At 40.0% G+C, this 25,254-nt stretch overlaps 1 protein-coding gene across 1 annotated transcript; it reads left to right on the forward strand.

Moving 5' to 3' along the window:
• Positions 1-1,045: 1,045 nt before the first annotated feature.
• LOC311101971 (myosin-7-like) lies at positions 1,046-18,878 on the forward strand (the record flags this gene model as incomplete). Its single annotated transcript, XM_084143200.1, has 36 exons — positions 1,046-1,246; positions 1,592-1,735; positions 1,817-1,973; positions 3,001-3,152; positions 3,525-3,617; positions 4,367-4,430; positions 4,520-4,618; positions 5,042-5,145; positions 5,239-5,377; positions 5,477-5,595; positions 5,776-5,925; positions 6,008-6,178; positions 6,353-6,662; positions 7,767-7,840; positions 8,036-8,241; positions 8,341-8,464; positions 9,374-9,510; positions 9,601-9,856; positions 10,116-10,358; positions 10,446-10,622; positions 10,738-10,883; positions 10,961-11,051; positions 11,132-11,521; positions 11,629-11,755; positions 11,844-11,962; positions 13,829-14,025; positions 14,204-14,387; positions 14,746-14,911; positions 15,023-15,147; positions 15,235-15,543; positions 15,644-15,847; positions 17,554-17,850; positions 17,995-18,099; positions 18,213-18,308; positions 18,406-18,540; positions 18,858-18,878. The coding sequence occupies 36 exons, from the start codon at positions 1,046-1,048 to the stop codon at positions 18,876-18,878; spliced, it is 5,832 nt and encodes a 1,943-aa protein (XP_083999326.1).
• Between the last annotated feature and the right edge of the window lie 6,376 nt (positions 18,879-25,254).

Consider the following 25,254-nt stretch of genomic DNA (forward strand, 5'->3'; position numbering starts at 1 on the left):
CAACTTGTACAGATGTACACACTCTTTTGTTGATGAATTTTTCTGCAACGCAGGAAATGCAGATGAGCTTTGTGAGTTACATGAATTCACTGAAAACCAATACTAACACACGGTTTATATAAAAGGTATTGCACTTTTCATGTAGCCTACCTTTGGCCAGCTAATAATAGCCTAACCACCGATCAAGCAACATTATGGACGATTAAATCCTTTTACTGTAGGATTATTTTGCGGTGACAATATAGGTCAAATTAAGATCTGTATATGTTGCATAACACATCTCTCCTGTACAGTAATTACATGTTGTCAGTGACATCACTAACACAAGCGGTATATTTCAGCTACAGTGGACCTAGCTACTTTTGGTCTGCTGTGAACCTCACATGTTTTGTTTTATTTCGAATGTGCTATTGGTTGGCTGACCTTCATATTGTTCAGATAAACTCTTATTAATCTATGACTCTAAATCTGGTAGTTTACTGCTGTCCTGCCTCGACGCTCGTGTCTATTTTAGGCGTATATTTAAGTTATTTTGTTCTGCCATGACCATTATGCTATGGTACAATATACTACTCATATACAGTACACATGTATACATAGTGATACTAGTATACCATTCTCCAATTAACTTAGGTCTTTAGTGGAAAATGTTTGGGACCACATTTTTTATTTACATTATGCATTCCAAAACTGGTTCCATAGAGAACACTAATACAACCCAGGAGCCCTAAAGTTGTTGATGTATTTAATGTTATTTAATATTAATGCTTTACACTGATATAAGATTATTACCACAATAATGCATGGTTCCCTTTGTCATTAACAGAATAAAATGTAAAACTATCAAAATATGGTTGATACTTAAAAAAATACTGTAAAGTATGAATATCTAAATAGTTGTTCTTTCTTAAGTTTGAGAAATGTTTGTCATGAGAATCCTAGCATTCAACAAACCACGGCAACAGAGAGAACTGGCACATGTAAATCGGGAAGTTTAGCAAATTCAACCTAATAATAATAGATACATACCTTTACAGGTTTAAGAATGGGGGACAGTTTGATGGCAGAGTTTGGCGCTGCAGCTTCCTTTCTGCGTAAATCAGACAAGGAGCGCATGGAATGCCAGACTAGACCCTTTGACATAAAAAGAGAGTGCTATGTACCTGACCCTGAGGTTGAGTACGTCAAGGCCACAATCACCAGCAGAGATGGGGCTAAAGTCACCGCTGATACGGAGTTTGGAAAGGTAAATATTTTGGTGAAAAACATTTCTGAAAATATATGACCTGGAAAATCACAAGATAATACTTTTTTCTACTAGAATAACTATACGATTGATTAACAATTAGTTACAAACTGAATTGAGTTATGCGCTTTAATGTTTACTATTAAAATCCTTCTAGCAAGAGACAACAAAGAGCAGAATCTTAACTTGAGATCTTTAACTTTCATGCAAATCAGGCATTACATGTAAATGGTTGATTTGTGAAAATGTTACACTGTGTTTAATCTCAAGTTAAGATTTGTCTCAAATGGAATACTTCTGCACATTGAAAATGTAAAAAAACTATTTAATTTGCTCTTCTTTCAGACTGTTACTGTGAAGGAGGACGATGTCCACCCCCAGAACCCGCCAAAATTTGATAAAATTGAGGACATGGCGATGTTCACCTTCCTGCACGAGCCCGCTGTGCTGTTTAACCTCAAAGAGCGTTACGCAGCCTGGATGATCTACGTAAGTAATGACCAGTCTGCTGAAATCTCAATTTCATCAATAATTCATTCAATGAATTTGCGGCATCCTCGTCTTTCACAGACCTACTCAGGGCTGTTCTGTGTCACTGTCAACCCATACAAGTGGCTGCCAGTGTACGATCAGTCGGTTGTAAATGCTTACAGAGGCAAGAAGAGGAGTGAAGCTCCACCTCACATCTTCTCCATCTCTGACAATGCCTACCAGTACATGTTGTCAGGTAAAATATAACTTGTCATCTTGTCATCTAAATTAGTGCTGAGCGATTAACCAACATTTTTTTTTTTTTTTTTTTTTTTTTTGTGGGGGGGGGTTATTAAATAACTAATTGACCATCGTTCTTTTTTTGTGAGCCCAACGCGCCGTTTCTCTAAAGAAATCAAATCAAAACGAGAGAGTGGGACGCTGGACTGAAGGGAGTTGTGATTTTCATTAAGAAAATATTCAACCTCGTTCAGCGCAGAAACATGGTAATTAACTACAATGACCTTCATCCATTGCGCCTGTTACGTTAGGTTAGATACACACAGACCGCATAGACCGCATGAGAGAGGAATGTAAACAACACAATGATAATAGCGGGGGAAAGAGAGAGTTTGTGAAAGTTTTATTACGTCAGACAGCTCTCACCATGCTTAGGCAGGGTATCCTAGCTGAATAGGATGACTAAAGACAGTACAGTACTGGGAGCAGAGAGAACTTTGTCTGGCTGGTTGGCTGCTACTGCCTGAGCAGAGATGAGATGATGACTTTTAAGGAATAATACATTAATAATAAATTCATTAAATAAAAACTAAGTCATTCTGTAAGTCGCTCTGGATAAGAGCGTCTGCTAAATGACTAAAGTGTAAATGTAATTTACACAACTGAAATATGTTTTATAGCAATTTTCTATTTTTCTATTGATGTCTACCCAATGTGGACCTGACATGGAATACTTTCAATGTTTTTGCAACTGAATTATCATTATTTGGCTTTGGAATTTCCATTAAAAACCTATAATTATTTTAATGTCATTATTTCATAATGCATTTAATGTTTAAAAATAAAATACAAATGTAATAATTGAACCAAAACCGAACTGACCTCAAAAAGCACTAATCTCTCAGCACTAGTCTACAGTGACATATATTTTTTTTTTATGACACTTTATGTACTTACTGATACTTCTCTTTCAACAGACAGGGAAAATCCTTATCACGTAAGTACATCAACCAAAGGTTATATCGATTTGAGGCTATTTAAAGTTAAGAGAAATTCTGAGACATCAACATTTGTATTTTTAAATCCCAGTGGAGAATCCGGTGCTGGAAAGACTGTTAACACCAAGAGAGTCATCCAGTACTTCGCCAGTATTGCTGCTGTTAGCGGAAAGAAAAGTGCATCAGAAGAAAAAAAGGTAAAATAGAATGCAAATGTTCATCATTCAGCGTTTCCCAATATGCATTTAGCAGCGGTGCACCGCTGCTGCTAAATTGTGGCCGCCACTATAAAAAATTGTAATAAAAATAATAATTTTGGGATAAATTAAAACCAGATATAAGTATGTTGAAAATATAATGGACCAATATATTTCTTAATAAGATCATCTTTGAGAACTAATAATCACCAAAATAAAAACTTTTCTGCAACTGCTGCGGGAAAAAAGTCCTAAAAGCATCACTTCATCATTATTTCTCCTAAATTAAACATTCTTCATGGCTGGACAAGCATATGTTGACTACAGATCTTTATTGCAGCATTTTAACACTGTATGGTTGTTGGTTTGTAGGGGACCCTGGAGGATCAAATCATCCAGGCCAATCCTGCCCTGGAGGCTTTTGGTAATGCCAAGACCATCAGGAATGACAACTCCTCCCGATTTGTACGTTTGGTCTTTGTTTGCAGTCAAATATCATTTAAATCTTATCAGACATGTTAATCACTCCAAGTCTCCCGAGTGGCGCAGTGGTCTAAGGCACTGCATCGCAGTGCTAGTTTTGCCAGTAGAGATCCTGGTTCGAATCCAGGCTCTGGCGTAGCCGGCCGCAACCGGGAGACCAATGGGGCGGCGCACAATTGGCCCAGCGTCGTCTAGGGTAGGGGAGGGAATGGCCGGCAGGGAGGTAGCTCAGTTGTTAGAGCATGGCGTTTGCAACGCCAGGGTTGTGGGTTCGTTTCCCACGGGGGGCCAGTATAAAAAATAAATAAAAAATGTGTGCACTAACTGTAAGTTGCTCTGGATAAGAGCGTCTGCTAAATGACGTAAATGTAAAAATGTAAATGTTAATCTTATCTGTTATATTCTGTGGTTGAAATTTATTAGGATACAATTAGTTGATGTCATGACGTCAGCTAATCTTCCTCGTGTCCATCAACTAATCTTCCCTTTTGGGACTGTATGTGTGCAACAGAGCTGGGTTTAAATAGTATTTGTTTTCTTTAAAATATTTTCAGTGTCTGATTGAGAACCAGATAGGTGGAATTAAAACTTTTAGGACTATTCCATCAGTTCCATTACACCATGCAAGCTCAATCATGCGCACCTACTAAGGTATTCAAAAAAGAAAACAAATACTACTTGAACCCAGATCTAATGTGATTATTAATTTCTGCTTTGACAATAACTTCCAGGGTAAATTCATCCGAATTCATTTTGGAGTCACTGGGAAGCTTTCGTCTGCTGACATTGAGACTTGTGAGTACAATACTCAATTTGCCCAGGTTTGAACAGATCTCTTTGACAGGAAACACATTAATACCAAAAGCACTTTCCATACTGATCAGATCTTCTGGAGAAGTCACGTGTAACTTTCCAGCTCAAGGCTGAGAGAGACTATCACATCTTCTACCAGATCCTGTCCCAACAGAAACCAGAACTGCTGGGTGAGTATTGAATCATCAAACTGAGTAGGGTTGAGATCAATTCTGGATTAAACTTAAGATTTCTGATGAAATCCAATAAAATTCTTATGATGTAACCAGCCCAGGCAGTGTGCTACCCCCATCCCTCCACTGTAAAACTCACAACACAATGTAGGTGATTTATGTTGGAACATTTCCTTTGTCCATCAGAAAGGTGCAATTATTTAAATGCCATTTAAGCACACAACATTGAAATTCAATGAACACAAAACAATCACCAGCTGCAGTTTTTAGAAACTCTGACTAATTTGCTTTCCTGTCTACTTATAATATAACACAATGCCAATTTTCTAATTGACCCCAACCCTAATACTGAGTAGATTATGTTATGAGCTATACCACAGCATGAACACAAATTAAACTGTGCTGTTCAATTCTTTTCAGAGATGCTACTCATCACTAGCAATCCCTATGACTATGCCTTCATCTCCCAAGGAGAGATTGCTGTAACTTCCATTAATGATGCAGATGAGCTAATGGCTACTGATGTGAGTAAAATATGTACATACTGTACATACAATAATTTTCCACTTGTATCCAACTCTTTCTCCAATACAAAACAATGGCCTTTTTGGAACTAGGATGCCTTTGATGTGCTGGGCTTCTCCCAAGAGGAGAAGAATGGCATTTATAAGCTGACTGGTGCCATCATGCACTACGGCAACATGAAGTTCAAGAATAAGCAGCGGGAGGAGCAAGCAGAGGCAGATGGCACTGAGGGTGAGTGCTGAGGATTTAAAACCTCTCACTTCATTATAAAGTAGTATCTGAAAAATCTGTTAGATTGCCTCTTTCAATCATAAAACTTGGCCTTTCTAGATCTTGACAAAGCTGCATATCTGATGGGCCTGAACTCTGCTGACATGGTCAAGGGCTTGTGTAACCCAAGGGTCAAAGTTGGAAATGAGTGGGTCACCAAAGGTCAGAATGTCAACCAGGTGAGTCTCCCAAAAAAGTAATTAATATTCAGCATAAAACTTGTCTATAAAGTTGCTAAGATGTTCATACCTGTCATTCCCCATTGAGCATGCTTTTTAGTCCAGGACTAGGCCTAATCTGTTTCTAGGTGTTTATGTTGAGGCTATGTTTTGGTATTTTATTTTCTTAATATTTTGTAGGTGTACTACTCTATTGGTGCACTGGCAAAGAAAATTTACGAGAACATGTTCCTCTGGATGGTGATAAGAATCAACCTTACATTGGACACTAAGAACGCTCGTCAGCACTACATTGGTGTGCTGGACATTGCTGGCTTTGAGATCTTTGATGTGAGTGTTTGATGTAAATTTTATAACATGTCATCTAGAACATTACAGCTGACAAAATAAAGTAACTGAACTTCCCTTCCAGTTCAACACCTTTGAGCAGCTGTGCATCAACTTCACTAATGAGAAGCTGCAGCAGTTCTTCAACCACCACATGTTTGTGCTGGAGCAGGAAGAGTATAAGAAAGAGGGCATCGTCTGGGAGTTCATTGACTTTGGCATGGACTTGGCTGCCTGCATTGACCTCATTGAAAGGGTTGGTGTCTTCAGTTGTGCAGTAGTTTATATGATGTGTACAGAGTATTCTTTGAGATTTCAAACATTACAAGGGCAATCTTCATCAATGTGCTTCAATGACAAATTATTCTGATATTTATTCACTATGCTTTTCCCTTAGTATTAATTTATTTTCATTCTTTCCTTCCACTAGCCCATGGGTATCATGTCCATCCTTGAAGAGGAGTGCATGTTCCCCAAGGCCAGTGATAATACATTCAAAGCTAAGCTGTATGAAAACCATCTGGGCAAAAATGCATGCTTCCAGAAGCCTAGGATTGTTAAGGGTAAACCAGAGGCCCATTTCTCCATGGTTCACTATGCTGGCATTGTTGACTACAACATTGGTAACTGGCTGGTGAAGAACAAGGATCCGCTGAATGAGACTGTGGTCGGACTGTTCCAGAAGTCAAGTCTTAAGTTCCTGGCCAACCTCTTTGCAAACTATGCTGGTGCAGAAGGAGGTACTATATGTTTCTATCTGCAAACACTACAAACCACTAAAATACATAACAATCTATATCAGGAGTCTCTCCAACCTTTTCTACTATGAGAGCTACTTTTAAAAAATGAATCATGTTTTGAGCTAATCATTTTTTTCTAGCTTTCAAATAGGCACTCTTCTCCTCTCCCCTGCAATTCTTCCTCGAGTCCTTAGTGTATAAGAGAAAGTAGTGCACTATGTTTCCTGTCAATATACCTGGTAAAATAATGGTTCATAAAACAACTATAAGGGGGGCCCTATAAAATCAGTTTTTTATCCCTAATTATGGTTTATATTTTCTGAAATTGTTTTCTCAGTTTTATTTTTCCTGGTTTTAGATTTTGTACTTTTTTTACTCCCAAAATTAAAATTGTTCATAGAGAAACAACGAAATGGGATGTTCTGAGTCGATGTCAATGCTTAAATCATATCAGAAGATCATTTTTAATTTTGAGTTTAATTCCCCTTTAATTGCGCATCTGGCCCCTTTAATTGCGCATCTAGCATGTGAAGAATGTACAGTGTAATGTGCCGGTCTAGCAATGCTGCTGCTCATTTCATAGCAAAGTTTGCAAATAATAGATACAAATTATATACTTAATCATGACACTGTATACTTCTGCCAGGTAAGCCTACTTTGCAGTTAATGTTTAATTGAGAAGGTTTTGGGGAAAGTATTTCTGTCAACCCACAAGACCGTAATCATCAACTGGCTACACACGGAATGACAAACAAACACGCGCACCACACAAACAGACAGGTAATATTGCTGGAAATTAATTGGCAGATATTGTGTCAGGTTTGGCTTTTTAAGCCTATAGTGGCTAACCAGGGGTGGGATAATGTTCCATTGATTAGGTAGTAGCTGGGAGCTTGCGGTGTCTGATAGGCCTACTTGTGAGATTTGTTTATGACACCTTGCGGTGGAATATGAAAATTGCGTATACTTTCAGAATTGTTTGGCGAGCAACTCATAGGTTGGCTGCGAGCGACTGGTAGCTAGCTATCGACCTGTTGGAGACCCCTGATCTACATGATAGTAGTAATAATAGTATATTTGAATTGTTATTTCATTATCATACAGCACCTGAAGAAAAAGCAGCTGGAGGAAAAAAGAAGAAAGGCTCTTCCTTCCAGACTGTGTCTGCATTGCACAGGGTAAATCTGAGCTTAGATCAATATATTTCTGATGTTTTCACATGGAAGATAATTAACAAATGTATTATATTTGCACTAAATTTGAAATACCAGTATGTTGTGTATTGGTATGTTAGCATTAAATGCCGTTGTGACTCGAGAGGTATTTAGAGACTCATTCACTGATGGAAAATTTTACATTTGTCATACTCACAGGAGAACTTGGGTAAACTCATGACCAACTTGAGGTCTACTCACCCCCACTTTGTGCGTTGCATCATCCCCAACGAGACCAAGACTCCTGGGGCCATGGAGAATCCTCTGGTCATGCACCAGCTGCGCTGTAACGGTGTGCTGGAAGGCATCAGGATCTGCAGAAAGGGCTTCCCCAACAGGATCCTGTATGCTGACTTCAAACAAAGGTAAAAATAGTCTTTCATTTCCTTTCCAAAATAAATTCAACTCTTTACCTATTCAAGTCTTCCATTTTTGAAGATAATTGCTTTCTGATTTAAATTCAGATACCGCATCCTCAATCCAAATGCTATCCCTGAGGGTCAGTTCATGGACAACATGAAGGCATCAGAAAAATTGCTGGGCACTTTGGACATTGACCACACCCAGTACAGATTAGGACACACTAAGGTAAATTATCTAATGGTGCATTCGTAACCAAGTAGAAAGTAGGAATTTACCACATACGACTCTAAATAATCCACTTGAACTCCCCTTCAACTGGTAATTACTAGTGGGAAACTTGTCTATCATCCTGAGATCCCACTTCTCCCACATGCTGACCTCTGACGTCCCTTACTAAGGAAATTACCTCGATAACAGCATTATCGGACAAAATATGATTCATAAAAAGCAATCTATTAATATGGTTTTTGAACACTATAATTTGTTTACAAGCAATGATAGCTGTACTTTTAGTTTATGGCCATTAGCCAATCAGCGTTTCTCAACATGTTCAAAGCATGTGAATGTATTCAAATGGTAAATTGCGACCTACCACTTGGTTATGAACTTAGCATAAATTCCAGGATGGAAAAGTAGCAGCAATTACGGGGTCCAAGCATTACATTAACAATACATCACCAGCCGGCCAACCTGAGCAATGCCTTTTGAAATAACTGCTGATGTACCACTGATCATGCTTATCTCATTTCATCTGTCTCTAGGGCAAATGGGTAAAGTCAAAAGATAAAAATAAATACTTGCTATAGCGCCATACTGTAGTAGATCCAGATATACAGTGAGCAATTAAAAGCATAGTGGACATACTGTTTGAGATATACTTCCTGTACATGTTTTTAAAGACCTTGCCAAATTTAGCAACTCTTGGTCAACATGCTGGGTCGGAAGTTGTAAAATCAGTTGCTCAATACAGGGCCAACTTGTTGTCAATTTGTGCCATTTTCCTAGAGGCAAGAAAGTTTTGGGAAACTGGGGGATACCACATTCAAGTTATTTATGGTCATTTGGCAGAAAGATACAATCCTACCAAATACAAGAACATCTAAGCACCACATTATGTCCTTTTTGTATCTTTAGGTGTTCTTCAAGGCTGGTCTCCTGGGTCTACTTGAGGAGATGAGAGACGATCGTCTCGCTCTTATCATCACTGGCATCCAGGCCAGATCACGTGGTCTACTTGCCAGAATTGAGTTCCAGAAAATTGTTGACCGCAGGTAGGAATGAGAATAGCTTAAACGTTTGCAGACAATATGTTAGGGGTGAGGAAAGGTTGTATTTAACTATATTTTATTACAATTTCACAGGGATGCCTTGCTTGTGATCCAATGGAACATTCGTGCCTTCATGGGTGTCAAGAATTGGCCCTGGATGAAGATGTACTTCAAGATCAAACCTCTGCTGAAGTCAGCAGAGACTGAGAAGGAGATGGCCAACATGAAGGAAGAATTCCTGAAGCTTAAAGAGGCTTATGCTAAATCTGAAGCCCGTAAAAAGGAGCTGGAAGAAAAGATGGTGTCCCTTCTCCAAGAGAAGAATGACCTGCAGCTCGCTGTCCAAACTGTGAGTAACTTTAACTGCACTACAGTTTCTTTGCTACAGTCACATGTTTGGTCAAAATTGCCTTTCTAGTTAGCTTTTAGCTAAGAGCTAACAAGAGAAATTGAAAAACAGAGAGAAAAGAGACATGATTTGCTAAATAGATACATACAATCAGGAGAGCATTTGTCGAGCATTTGTAGTGTCCAAATATCTTTCCACCAAACAAACTTCTAAGCATTGGATAATTTTATATACTTACAATATATTGACTCATTGACAGCAAGAAGACACTATTGTTGATGCTGAAGAGAGATGTGAGGGTCTGATCAAAAGCAAAATCCAGCTTGAGGCCAAAGCCAAAGAGCTGACAGAAAGACTGGAGGATGAGGAGGAGATGAATTCAGAGCTAACTGCAAAGAAGAGGAAGCTGGAGGATGAGTGCTCAGAACTCAAGAAGGACATTGATGATCTGGAGCTCACTCTGGCTAAAGTGGAGAAGGAAAAGCATGCCACAGAGAACAAGGTAACATAAATGATTATTTCTTGTGATGTTAAAACTACAATTAAATTGTTTGGATAAAAGTGTAATGACACTGTTCTGTGTCCTTAGGTTAAAAACCTTACTGAGGAGATGGCAGCTCTGGACGAAATCATTGCCAAGCTGACCAAGGAGAAGAAGGCTCTGCAGGAGGCTCATCAGCAAACGCTGGATGACTTGCAAAGTGAGGAGGACAAAGTCAACACGCTGACCAAGGCCAAAGCCAAACTGGAACAGCAAGTTGATGACGTGAGTATGAAATAGGAATTCATAAAAAGTAAAACAAAATTAGTAATATCCTAAAAACAGGCTACAGTGAAATAATTGGTTACTCCGAATATTGGTTTAATAAATATTCTATCAGCTTGAAGGATCTCTGGAGCAAGAGAAGAAGGTGAGAATGGACCTTGAGAGAGCCAAGAGAAAGCTGGAGGGAGACTTGAAGTTGACCCAGGAGAGCCTAATGGACCTGGAGAATGACAAGCAGCAGCTGGAGGAGAGAATGAAGAAGTAAGATCACAGATCAAAAAGTTTTTACAAAGTATTATTCAATAGAAAACACTATAAATGCATATTCTTCTCAACAGGAAGGACTTTGAGATGAGCCAACTCAACAGCAAGATTGAAGATGAGCAGGCCTTGGGTGCCCAGCTTCAGAAAAAACTGAAGGAGCTGCAGGTAATTCAAGACAATTGTTAAAACATTTTATTCATGAAAGTTACATTTGAACTAGACAAACTGAATTCCTACCATTTCAGGCCCGCATTGAGGAATTAGAAGAAGAGCTGGAGGCTGAGAGAGCTGCCCGTGCCAAGGTGGAGAAACAGAGGGCAGACTTGGCCAGAGAACTAGAAGAGATCAGTGAGAGGCTGGAGGAGGCTGGTGGAGCCACTGCTGCCCAGATTGAGATGAACAAGAAGAGGGAGGCTGAGTTCCAGAAGGTGCGCAGAGACCTTGAAGAAGCTACTCTGCAGCATGAAGCTACAGCTGCAACTCTGAGGAAGAAAAATGCTGACAGTGTAGCTGACCTGGGAGAACAGATTGACAACCTTCAGAGAGTGAAGCAGAAGCTCGAGAAAGAGAAGAGTGAGCTCAGGCTGGAGCTGGATGATGTGGTCTCCAACATGGAGCAGATTGTCAAGTCCAAAGTATGTGGTATCATTGGTAAATCTAAATAAAATGTTTTCTATACATGCTTTTTAAAGATACAATCTAGTGACGCTGTTCTGTCATTCAAAAACAAATCTGCTTTTAGACAAACTTGGAGAAAATGTGCCGCACTCTAGAGGACCAGATGAGTGAATACAGGACGAAAGCTGAGGAAGGACAGCGATCCATCAATGATTTCACCATGCAGAAAGCAAAGCTTCAAACTGAGAATGGTATATTAACAAAAAACCTGGACATTCACATAAACAGCCACAATAAATAACCAGATTAAGTAATATAATTTGAATTGCATGAAAACAGGTGAACTTGCCAGACAGTTGGAGGAGAAGGACTCTCTGGTCTCCCAACTGACCAGAGGTAAGCAGTCCAATGTTCAGCAGATTGAAGACCTCAAGAGACAACTGGAGGAGGAAGTCAAGGTATTTAGACAAATAATGCAGTGTTCCTTATCTAACTACATTTGTGACCAACCGGCTCGATTCGGTTTTATGTAGCAAAATTTGAAATTTTGTTTTCTACATTGGATAAAAGTAGAGACTCAGAGCTAGAAAATGGTGTATCATACACTACAGTTGAGAAACAATGGGAAAGTAATTATATTTTGAAAGTTGAAAAATAAATGGCCCTTGAATGTTTTGGTACACGTACTGGAGAGCTCTTCTTTGTCTACACCCATTCAGAATCGTTCACATTCTCTTAAGCCTTAGCCCCACCCATCTCTTTAAGGATTCACATGCATGACATCAGCAGCCTGGTGGTCCAAAATAGCATAACTGGTGTATTTTAACACCAATAAACCCATCCGTTTAAAAATGAGCAAACTAAGCAACTAAAAGCAACTTTCTAAACAATGTTTTGGTTAGTTTCTAGCTTGTTAGCTAGGTAGCTCATGTTAAGTTAGCTGGCTTGCCAGTTCAAATAATGACCACATCAAATAGCGAACATCGTCTTAACTTTAGCTAATTTTATTTATTATTGCAGGAAAATAAACTCACAACAAGATCACTATTTACATGTTAATGGCAAGCTAATTACAGAAAATAGCTTACGGTTGTGAGTGTGACATAATACAACTTTAAAAGCAGGGCATTCTACCAGAGAATTTTAGAACTTGGACACTGTCTCGTTGGCCTAACGTTGTATCCTAATTTGACTTGCAGGTCATGTTGTTCTTCACATTACGGTCTCTGCTAAACACACACTATATCAAATAAAATCAACGTTTCTTCGTCACATGCACAGGATACGGAAGGTGTAAACGGTACAGTGAAATGGTACCTTGCATAGTGGAGTCTTTTGTTTAGACATGTAGCTAGCTAGCTAAACAATTAACCATAATCCCAACTCATAACGTTACCACCCTGGAATGAATCTGCAGGTAGCTAACCAACTAGATTCAATGTTAGCTAGCTAGCTAACATTAGGCTATAACTACCAATAAAAATGGCTCTGAGATACGAATAATATTACGACACAGTTCATACATGTAACGTTAGCTAGCAAGTTAACAGTACGCTTTAACTTCCAATGACAACAGCTTTCTGACAAAATTAGAAACGTCTAATATCTGAAAATGTAGCCAGCTAGATTATCTTACCCGTATAAATGGATGAACGCTTCTCCCTCTCTGTCACGGATGCCATGGCAGCGCTTAGTTTGAAGATATAATCCAGACAGGTGTTTTATACAACAGCCATCTGGGTGTTCTCTTTTCGACTCCATCCGCATATTTGCAATCAAATGCCAGAAATTTCTCCATCTCCTTAGCTATCATACTCTGCTTCCACCGGGCATTACACTGATTTCAAAACTTGGTCCTCCAGAAAGTCAAGAGCATTAGCAACACTTTTGCAGTTATTCGTGATATCTTAAAAAAAAAAGCAGTGTTAGAAATGATTACCTACACATACTGAACAGCCTTTTGTTATAGACAGAAGCATGCTACATGGCAGACCAATCCAAACTCATCTCTCGACATGTCGTGCACATCCATTATCTCAGCCAATCATGGCTAGCGGGAAGGTTCCGGTCTTTTTCCGTGGCTAAATCAACAAGGCTCGTAATTTAACAACTTTACTCGCATTTACAGATGGCATACAACGTTGTTATTAAGGCACATGAAAGTTCACATGTTCCAGAAGGCATTTCTGTCAAAAAACACATTTTGATAAAAACACAAAAAACTTTTAGGTTAAAATGCCTGTCCTGTGAAGTAGTGACGCGCGACATACACCTAGTTTCCTGAAACAAGTCACATTTATATATTTTTTTTATGTCATTACCAGGCAAAGAATGCACTTGCCCATGCAGTGCAGTCTGCTCGCCATGACTCAGATCTACTGAGGGAGCAGTATGAGGAGGAGCAGGAGGCCAAGGCTGAGCTGCAGCGTGGCATGTCCAAGGCTAATGCTGAGGTGGCTCAGTGGAGAACCAAGTATGAAACTGATGCCATCCAGAAGACTGAGGAGCTTGAGGATGCAAAGTAAGGATGTTTTCTTACTTTCTCTTACTTTTCAGGCTGTTGAATATTGGGTGAATGAGCGATACACAAAAGTACATGATGAATAAATAATACATTGATTAGCTGTTAATCAACCATTATATTGTATATCAGCCAGAAAAGACGTTCTGAAATGTGTTTCTCATCTATGTCAATCTAGGAAGAAGCTGGCTCAGCGTCTGCAGGATGCAGAGGAAGCTGTGGAAGCTGTAAATGCTAAATGTTCATCCCTGGAGAAGACTAAACACAGACTCCAGAATGAGATTGAAGATCTCATGGTGGATGTGGAGAGATCCAATGCAGCTGCTGCCTCTCTGGACAAGAAGCAAAGGAACTTTGACAAGGTAAGAAAAAAGTAATATTAGCCTTAATTATAGTACATGATAGGGGTGGCAGGGAGCCTAGTGGTTAGAGATGTGGGCCAACACCCTCAGATGGGAAAACCTGGTGCGGAGTTACTACATCCTACAGTACCACCGCCTGCTGTTGTTCCCTTGAGCAAGTTACTTAACACCCAATAATTGCTCCAAGGGCGCTGCACTGCAGCTGACCCATTGCTTCCAGCCCCTGTGTGTCACGGGGGGTTGGGTTGTGAGCATAAAGACACATTTCGGTTCTCTGTAAGTTAATGGACAATAAAGTATATCTTATCTTAATCATACACTGTATTCCAACTACCTACAATACATGTATGACTTCCAGGTCCTGGCTGAGTGGAAGCAGAAGTTTGAGGAGTCTCAGACTGAGTTGGAGAGCTCCCAGAAAGAGGCCAGATCTCTTAGCACTGAGCTCTTCAAACTCAAGAACTCTTATGAGGAGTCTCTGGATCATCTGGAGACCATGAAGAGGGAGAACAAGAACCTCCAAGGTCAGAGCATAAGAATTAATGGCCTATATATCTTAGTCAATTAAAGATTGATATGTTATAGAGATCAGTTATCACAAAAAGATTTTGATGTACAATTATGTCTTTCCACAGAGGAAATTTCTGACCTGACTGAGCAGCTTGGTGAGGGAGGAAAGAACATCCATGAACTGGAAAAGATCCGTAAACAGCTGGAGCAGGAGAAGGCTGAGATACAGTCTGCTCTAGAGGAAGCTGAGGTGAGACTGGAAAATATTTACTCGTAGTGAAAGTACCAGAATTACATTTAAAGATTTTACAAACTATGGGTGGCTGTGTTCTCATAGGGCTCCCTGGAGCATGAGGAGGGCAAGATCATGAGAGCTCAGCTGGAGTTTAATCAGGTGAAAGCTGACATTGAACGGAAGATGGTGGAGAAGGATGAGGAAATGGAGATGAATAAGAGGAACCAGCAGAGAGTTGTGGATACCCTGCAAAGCTCCCTGGAGTCAGAGACTCGCAGCAGGAATGAAGCTCTCAGGCTGAAGAAGAAGATGGAGGGAGATCTCAATGAGATGGAGATCCAGCTCAGCCAGGCCAACAGGCAGGCATCCGAGGCCCAGAAGCAACTTAAGGGTCTCCATTCCCATCTGAAGGTAATATTTCCACACCATTGAATTAAAAACATTGCATTTGCCTTAAAAAAAAGCCACACTGTGTAACAATAAAATAAATATAGTAAAATTCTCTCTACAGGATTCTCAACTGCAGCTGGATGATGCTCTTCGTGTCAGTGATGACTTGAAGGAGAACATTGCCATTGTGGAGAGACACAACAACCTGATGCAGGCTGAACTGGATGAGCTGAGAGCCCTGGTGGAGCAGACTGAGAGAGGCCGCAAACTGGCTGAGCAGGAACTGCTTGATGTTAGTGAGAGAGTTCAGCTGCTGCACTCACAGGTAAGACAGTAATAGATAACAATTAGGGATCTCCTTAAATATCTGCTACTTGAGGTATGTAGAGGTAATATACGAATAACGTTTCATATACAGTGGGGAGAACAAGTATTTGATACACTGCCGATTTTGCAGGTTTTCCTACTTACAAAGCATGTAGAGGTCTGTAATTTTTATCATAGTTACACTTCAACTGTGAGAGACGGAATCGAAGTCAAAAATCCAGAAAATCACATTGTATGATTTTTAAGTAATTAATTTGCATTTTATTGCATGACATAAGTATTTGATACATCAGAAAAGCAGAACTTAATATTTGGTACAGAAACCTTTGTTTGCGATTACAGAGATCATACATTTCCTGTAGGTCTTGACCAGGGTTGCACACACTGCAGCAGGGATTTTGGCCCACTCCTCCATACAGACCTTCTCCAGATCCTTCAGGTTTCGGGGCTGTCGCTTGGGCAATACGGACTTTCAGCTCCCTCCAAAGAATTTCTATTGGGTACAGGTCTGGAGACTGGCTAGGCCACTCCAGGACCTTGAGATGCGTCTTACGGAGCCACTCCTTAGTTGCCCTGGCTGTGTGTTTCGGGTCATTTCATGCTGGAAGACCCAGCCACGACCCATCTTCAATGCTCTTACTGAGGGAAGGAGGTTGTTGGCCAAGATCTCGCGATACATGGCCGCATCCATCCTCCCCTCAATACAGTGCAGTCGTCCTGTCCCCTTTGCAGAAAAGCATCCCCAAAGAATGATGTTTCCAACTCCATGCTTCACGGTTGGGATGGTGTTCTTGGGGTTGTATTCAACCTTCTTCTTCCTCCAAACACGGCGAGTGGAGTTTAGACCAAAAAGCTATATTTTTGTCTCATCAGACCACATGACCTTCTCCCATTCCTCCTCTGGATCATCCAGATGGTCATTGGCAAACTTCAGACGGGCCTGGACATGCGCTGGCTTGAGCAGGGGGACCTTGCGTACGCTGCAGGATTTTAATCCATGACGGCGTAGTTTGTTACTAATGGTTTTCTTTGAGACTGTGGTCCCAGCTCTCTTCAGGTCATTGACCAGGTCCTGCCGTGTAGTTCTGGGCTGATCCCTCACCTTCCTCATGATCATTGATGCCCCACGAGGTGAAATCTTGCATGGAGCCCCAGACCGAGGGTGATTGACCGTCATCTTGAACTTCTTCCATTTTCTAATAATTGCGCCAACAGTTGTTGCCTTCTCACCAAGCTGCTTGCCTATTGTCCTGTAGCCCATCCCAGCCTTGCGCAGGTCTACAATTTTATCCCTGATGTCCTTACACAGCTCTCTGGTCTTGGCCATTGTGGAGAGGTTGGAGTATGTTTGATTGAGTGTGTGGACAGGTGTCTTTTATACAGGTAACGAGTTCAAACAGTTGCAGTTAATACAGGTAATGAGTGGAGAACAGGAGGGCTTCTTAAAGAAAAACTAACAGGTCTGTGAGAGCCGGAATTCTTACTGGTTGGTAGGTGATCAAATACTTATGTCATGCAATAAAATGCAAATTAATTACTTAAAAATCATACAATGTGATTTTCAGGATTTTTGTTTTAGATTCCGTCTCTCACAGTTGAAGTGTACCTATGATAAAAATTACAGTCCTCTACATGCTTTGTAAGTAGGAAAACCTGCAAAATCGGCAGTGTATCAAATACTTGTTCTCCCCACTGTATATGTAGAACACCAGCTTACTGAGCCAGAAGAAGAAGCTAGAGGGCGACACATCCCAGCTTCAGAATGAAGTGGAGGAGGCTGTGCAGGAGTGCAGAAATGCTGAGGAAAAGGCCAAGAAGGCCATTACTGATGCTGCCATGATGGCAGAGGAGCTGAAGAAGGAGCAGGACACCAGTGCTCACCTGGAGCGCATGAAAAAGAACATGGAGCAGACTATCAAGGACCTGCAGCACCGCCTGGATGAAGCTGAACAAATTGCCATGAAGGGTGGCAAGAAGCAGATCCAGAAGCTGGAGGCCAGAGTAAGTGTCTAAGCTACATTCCTTTCTATTAATTCAATGTCACATTTCATATTTCTAGACATATTTCTATCTTCAATATTGAAAGTAGTGGTAACTAACAAAATAATTGGAAATGGTGTGTTAACGTTGATCATATCTTTCTAGGTGAGAGAGCTAGAGAGTGAAGTGGAAATGGAGCAAAGGAGGAGCAGTGATTCTGTGAAAGGAGTCCGTAAATATGAGAGACGCATCAAGGAGCTCACATACCAGGTACATCATAAACTTTAAGTTGAAAGTGCACTATTAACATGTTCAGAATCAAATGTAACATTTATATTGTATTCAGTATGACTTATGATTTATTCCATTATTTTTGGGTGCAGACTGAGGAAGACCGTAAGAATTTGAGCCGTCTGCAGGACCTGGTGGACAAACTGCAGCTGAAGGTCAAATCCTACAAGAGAACTTCAGAGGAGGCCGTAAGTAGAAAACCTTCCATCATCCAACTGATGCATTTGTAATTCTCAAATTGTTGTGTTTGCTAGAAACTTAAATCCTATTTAACATTTTTCACAGGAGGAACAAGCCAATGCCAATTTGGGCAAGTTCCGTAAGATTCAGCATGAACTGGATGAGGCAGAAGAGAGGGCTGATATTGCTGAGTCTCAGGTCAACAAGATGAGAGCCAAGAGTCGTGATGCCGGCTCCAAGGTCAGTGAATTTGCTGTCAATGTACAGTGTTGTAATGGTTGTAATTTTGCAGCTTCCCATGGCAAAAGCCTCAACCTTAAATAGTTTTAAAGTCTGGTATCTGGGACTCTGTTTAATGGTCATTTCAATTCTCGATATTCACCCATGTATTCCTGAAGAAAATAAGTAATAAATGCATAATTTGTTACCAAGTAACTATACATACCTGTTGAAGTTCCCCATTGTAAAATTTCAACCAGAGTACACAGTATAAAATATTTTACAGTACACAGTAAAATTTTAATCTTCTCATAATCCATCCATCCTCTCTGTCACAGAAGGGAAAGGATGAGGAGTGAGGCCAAGAGTTGTGATGCCGGTTCCCAGGTCAGTTCTTTCAATCAACATAATTACGTTGGTTATAATTTGCAAACTCCCTTATGTCATGTATGATGACAGACCCAACCTCAATTGCTTTGTAAGTATAAAGGGTCGATTGCAACTAACAAGCTAAACTTCTCAGGTACCACTGTGTTAGCGCTGGTTTCCTCAAAACAATACTACCGGGAGATTACACGGAGCTCTGCCCTAAAATATCCGTGGCTGCAACGAAAGGAACACCGGAATAAACTAGCAGACCAGATAAAATTACGTTTTTACCGCGCCAAGCCAGCTTGATACTAGACTGCGGAAATGGCCATTGTCTGCGTTCACTACTCCCACCCGAATTAAGTAACATCAAGAACAACGAAATCTATATAGGAAAACGTTTAACTGAGTAATGTCATATAACAACTGAAAAAATATGATTAGACTAGAATCTCCTGGTAGTAGAATGATGTAGTTATCATGTTTAATTGCAGACTATTACTTACCCAAATGATGCCTACATCGAGGCTACTCGTCTGCGAAAATAACGTTACTGAAGAACAACTTTTAATTAATTAAAACATTGTAAACAAAAGTGATATGGATTGCAGCAAAATGTGTGATAGACAATCTACATATCAATATAAAATGAAGCACTTTGTATTTTTAATTGATTAAAGCTAAAGTTCTCCATAAAAACCCTAACTCTTAATAATAATGCTCATGTAGGCTTCATTAAATAATCCACAACAGTATTTTTGTCTATCATTACATTTTGGCTGTCATTTTTTTCAAAGATGTCATTTTCTGGCCAGAATGCAAGGATGACATAATTTCAAGGCTTAAAGAAAACAACAATGGTTTACTGCAAGCAACACAAGCTACAGATGCGGCTTTTGTGAGCGCTTTTCTGGATCAGAAATAAAACAAATTATACTGACATGATAATAATAAAATAATAATAATATGCCATTTAGCAGACACTTTTATCCAAAGCGACTTACAGTCATGCGTGCATACATTTTTTGTGTATGGGTGGTCCCGGGGATCGAACCCACTACCTTGGCGTTACAAGCGCCGTGCTCTACCAGCTGAGCTACAGAGGACACTTGTATATATGGGGATTAAACATTTATGTCAATAATGATCACTCATATGCAGATAATGAGATATGTGACTAGTTAGCTAGCTATAGCCAGTCAGTAAATTCCCAATCAATGTGATGAGGCTGTCATTTAAACAGTTTATACTAGCTAGCTAACTAGCTAGCTACATTTTTGAGGTAATACGAAATTGTTGTATGACATAAATCATCTATAATGAATGTTAGCAAGTTAATACACTTAGCAGAAATATTGTTTCCCAAGAAGTAAACTAGCTAACTAGCTAGAAAGTTAGCTAGCTAGACAACCATTTATTCTGCAGACAGCTAACTAGCTAGTTAACTAACCAAATCGTGGCTAACTAGTTAGCTACCACATTAAAAATAATTAAGTTATGATATTTCTGGTTAAATGTTACCATATAGCTAGGCCTGTTCTGCTAAATATACTGTGAGCACAAGGTTAGCTAGCTAGCTAACGATAGCTAGCCCAAGTGTTGCTAGATAGTAGCTAGCTAGCCAAGTAACGTTATACCCATGATCTCTCCTGGTAAAATGTATTTGATTATTTTTCTCAATCACAAATACTCTCACCATTTTAGCGCTGTCCATTCATAAAGATCACAGTAAACTGTAGTGTCGTTTCAAGTGGTTTATTATAATTAGCTAGATGGAGAACAGCATCTTCTCATTCTACAGCATAAATCCAACTAGACGCGGGAAGGTCTCACTGTGCAGCGCAAGTGAAAAGTATGAAAATGTATGCACTCACTAACTGTAACCCGCTCTGGATAAGAGCATCTGCTAAATGACTAAAATGTAAATGTAAGTGAAAACTACTTCAAAATCCCAGCTCTGGAATATTTCCTCACTGGAATAGCTGGATCAAATGTAAAACGTAAAATAGAGTTCTGATTGTTTTTAATTGTGTACAATATCGAGCATGTGAGCTCAGAGATTGTGTGAAATTGTGCACCTAAATCAGATGACTTTGACCTTTTCAGATTATGGAATTTTCACAATGCCTTGAAATGACATAATTTCCAAGCATTCCAAAGGAGCATGTTGACAGGTGGTCATGCCTCTCTTAGTGTTAAATCAAGGATACAAAATGTACTCTGACCGAAATATTATTGCAGATCATTTTATTATGTTATTAGCTGTTATATAAAGGTTAAAAAAACACACACAAAAAAAACTGGGAAACCTTTGCATGTTACCTTTTAAGATAATAATAAAAAATTCCTTTCCCTACCACATTTCTTTCCAATTCAGAGATTGTTTCTTTAATATAGCACAATATGCCACAGTAGGACAGCCGACTGGCCTAATTAATGTAGCCCTGTAAGAAAAGATTATTCAGTGTTTTCACGATCTACAAATAAATAAATAATCACGTCTATCCACACAAACATGTCCATATTTTATTTAGAAGAGTTAAATTATTAATTGATTACATAAATTGGAAACTAAAAATTAAAAGGATTACACCAACATGACTTTTCCATTCATACAATGTGTAGTGTATGCTATATTGCCATAGTACAGTGGCTTGCGAATGTATTCACCCCCCATGGCATTTTTCCTATTTTGTTGGCTTACAACCTGGAATTAAAATATATATTTTTTGGGGGGGGGGGGGGGTTATAATTTGATTTACACAACATGCCTACCACTTTGAAAAAGCTAAATATTTTTTCTTGTGAAATAAACAAGAAATAAGTAAAAAAAAAACAGAACTTGAGCGTACATAACTATTCACCCCCCCAAAGTCAATATTTTGTAGAGCCACCTTTTGCAGCAATTACAGCTGCAAGTCTCTTGGGGTATGTCTCTATAAGCTTGGCACATCTAGCCACTGGGATTTTTGCCCATTCTTCAAGGCAAAACTGTTCCAGCTCCTTCAAGTTGGATGGGTTCCGCTGGTGTACAGCAATCTTTAAGTCACACCACAGATTCTCAATTGGATTGAGGTCTGGGCTTTGACTAGGCCTTTCCAAGACATTTAAATGTGTCCCCTTAAACCACTAGAGTGTTGCTTTAGCAGTATGCTTAGGGTCATTGTCCTGCTGGAAGGTGAACCTCCGTCCCAGTCTCAAATCTCTGGAAGACTGAAATAGGTTTCCCTCAAGAATTTTCCTATATTTAGCGCCATCCATCATTCCTTCAATTCTGACCAGTTTCCCAGTCCCTGCCGATGGAAAAACATCCCCACAGCATGATGCTGCCACCACCATGCTTCACTGTGGGGATGGTGTTCTCGGGGTGATGAGAGGTGTTGGGTTTGCGCCAGATATACAGTTGAAGTCGGAAGTTTACATACACCTTAGCCAAATACATTTACACTCAGTTTTTCACAATTCCTGACATTTAATCCTAGTAAAAATTCCCTGTCTTAGATCAGTTAGGAACACCACATTATTTTAAGAATGTGAAATATCAGAATAATAGTAGAGAGAATTTTTATTTCAGCTTTTATTTCTTTCATCACATTCCCAGTGGGTCAGAAGTTTACATACACTCAATTATTATTTGGTAGCATTGCCTTTAAATTGTTTAACTTGGGTCAAACGTTTTGGGTAGCCTTCCACAAGCTTCCCACATAAAGTTGGGTGAATTTTTGACTGATGTCTTGAGATGTTGCTTCAATATATCCACATAATTTTCCTTCCTCATGATGCCATCTATTTTGTGAAGTGCACCAGTCCCTCCTGCAGCAAAGCACCCCCACAGCATGATGCTGCCATCCCTGTGCTTCACAGTTGGGATGGTGTTCTTCGGCTTGCAAGCACCCCCTTTTTCCTCCAAATATAACAATGGTCATTATGGCCAAACAGTTCTATTTTTGTTTCATTAGACCAGAGGACATTTCTCCAAAAACTACGATCATTGTCCCCATGTGCAGTTGCAAACCGTAGTCTGGCTTTTTTATGGCGGTTTTGGAGCAGTGGCTTCTTTCTAGCTGAGCGGCCTTTCAGGTTATGTCGATATAGGACTCGTTTTACTGTGGATATAGATACTTTTGTACCTGTTTCCTCCAGCATCTTCACAAGGTCCTTTGCTGTTGTTCTGGGATTGATTTGCACTTTTCGCACCAAAGTATGTTAATCTCTAGGAGACAGAACGCGTCTCCTCCTGAGTGGTATAATGGCTGTGTGGTCCCATGGTGTTTATAGTTGCATATTATTGTTTGTACAGACGAACGTGGTACCTTCAGGCATTTGGAAACTGTTCCCAAGGATGAACCAAACTGTGGAGGTCTACAATTTTTCTTGGCTGATTTCTTTTGATTTTCCTATGATGTCAAGCAAAGAGGCACTGAGTTTGAAGGTAGGCCTTGAAATACATCCACAGGTACACCTCCAATTGACTCAAATGATGTCAATTAGCCTATCAGAAGCTTCTAAAGCCATGACATCATTTCCTGGAATTTTCCAAGCTGTTTAAAGGCACAGTCAACTTAGTGTCTGTAAACAATTATTGGAAACATTACTTGTGTCTTGCACAAAGTAGATGTCCTAACCGACTCGCCAAAACGATAGTTTGTTAACAAGAAATGTGTGGACTGGTTTAAAAATTTGTTTTAATGACTCTAACCGAAGTGTATGTAAACTTCCGACTTCAACTGTAGCGTTTTCCTTGATGGCCAAAAAACTCAATTTTAGTCTCATCTGACCAGAGTACCTTCTTCCATATGTTTGGGGAGTCTCCCACATGGCTTTTGGCTAATACCAAACGTGTTTGCTTATTTTTTTCTTTAAACAATGGGGTTTTTCTGGCCACTCTTCCATAAAGCCCAGCTCTGTGGAGTGTACGACTTAAAGTGGTCCTACGGACAGATACTCCAATCTCTATCTTTGGTCTCTTTGTTGCCTCTCTGATTAATGCCCTCCTTGCCTCTCTTGGCATGTTTGTTGTGGTGCCATATTCTTTCCATTTTTTAATAATGGATTGAATGGTGCTCCGTGGGATGTTCAAAGTTTCTGATATTTTTTTATACCCCAACGCTGATCTGTAATTCTCCACAACTTTGTCCCTGACCTGTTTTGGAGAGCTCCTTGGTCTTCATGGTGCCGCTTGCTTGGTGGTGACCCTTGCTTAGTGGTGTTGCAGACTCTGGGGCCTTTCAGAACAGGTGTATATATATTGAGATCATGTGACAGATCATAAAACACTTAGATTGCACACAGGTGGACTTTATTTAACTAATTATGTGACTTCTGAAGGTAATTGGTTGCACCAGATCTTACTTAGGGGCTTCATAGCAAAGGGGGTGAATACATATGCACGCACCACTTTTCCATTATTTACTTCTTAGAATGTTTTGAAACAAGTTATTTTTTTCATTTCACTTCACCAATTTTGACTATTTTGTGTATGTCCATTAAATGAAATCCAAATAAAAATCCATTTAAATTACAGGTTGTAATGCAACAAAATAGGAAAAACGCCAAGGGGGATGAATAATTTTGCAAGGCACTGTAGATTGCCGTGGTAAACAAGGAAATACTTTGTTTCAGTTGTACAGAATGGTTGTCAAATAGATAAATCGCCCTGCCGACGAAATCGTCTGATGTGGTTACGACGACGTCGACCACGAAGATTCCATCTGCTAGCCCCGGCCCGCTAGCACACGCTAGCCGTGGCCTCTTACCTGCTAGTGCTTTAGCAGCCTCCGAACTATCCTATTGCTGTTCACCGGACCTTATGATAACTCAGCTATACAGCTGATGTCTGCTGGACTGTTCCTTTTTACGGTACTACATCCTGTTTATGTTTAGCCTCAGCCCAAACATGGTTAGCTTATTGTTGTTTCGGTTATTTCTAATTGTACTATTTCACTGTAGATCCCCCAGCCCAGCTAAACCTGCCTTAGATAGCTCCTTTGTCCCACCCTCCATACACGCAGAGACCGACTCAATTGGTGCCTCTAGTGATACTATCTCTTTCATTGTTACCCAACGCTTAGGTTTACCCCCACTTTACTCATATCCTTCCATATCCTTGTCTGTACATAATGCCCTGAATCTTTTCTACAACACCCGGAAATCTTCCCCCTTTATTCTATGTACCCAACGCACTAGAAGACCAGTTCTTAAAGCCTTTAGCCGTATCCTTATTCTAGTCCTCCTCTGTTCCTCTGGTGATGTGGAGGCTAACCCAGGCCCTGCAGCCCTCAGTATCACTCCTACTCCCCAGGCGCTATCATTTGCTGACTTCTGTAATCGCAAAAGTCTTGGTTTCTTGCACGTAAACATCAGAAG

This window comes from Coregonus lavaretus (genome assembly GCF_964263955.1).
Source record: "Coregonus lavaretus genome assembly, chromosome: 2".
Lineage (NCBI taxonomy): Eukaryota > Metazoa > Chordata > Actinopteri > Salmoniformes > Salmonidae > Coregonus > Coregonus lavaretus.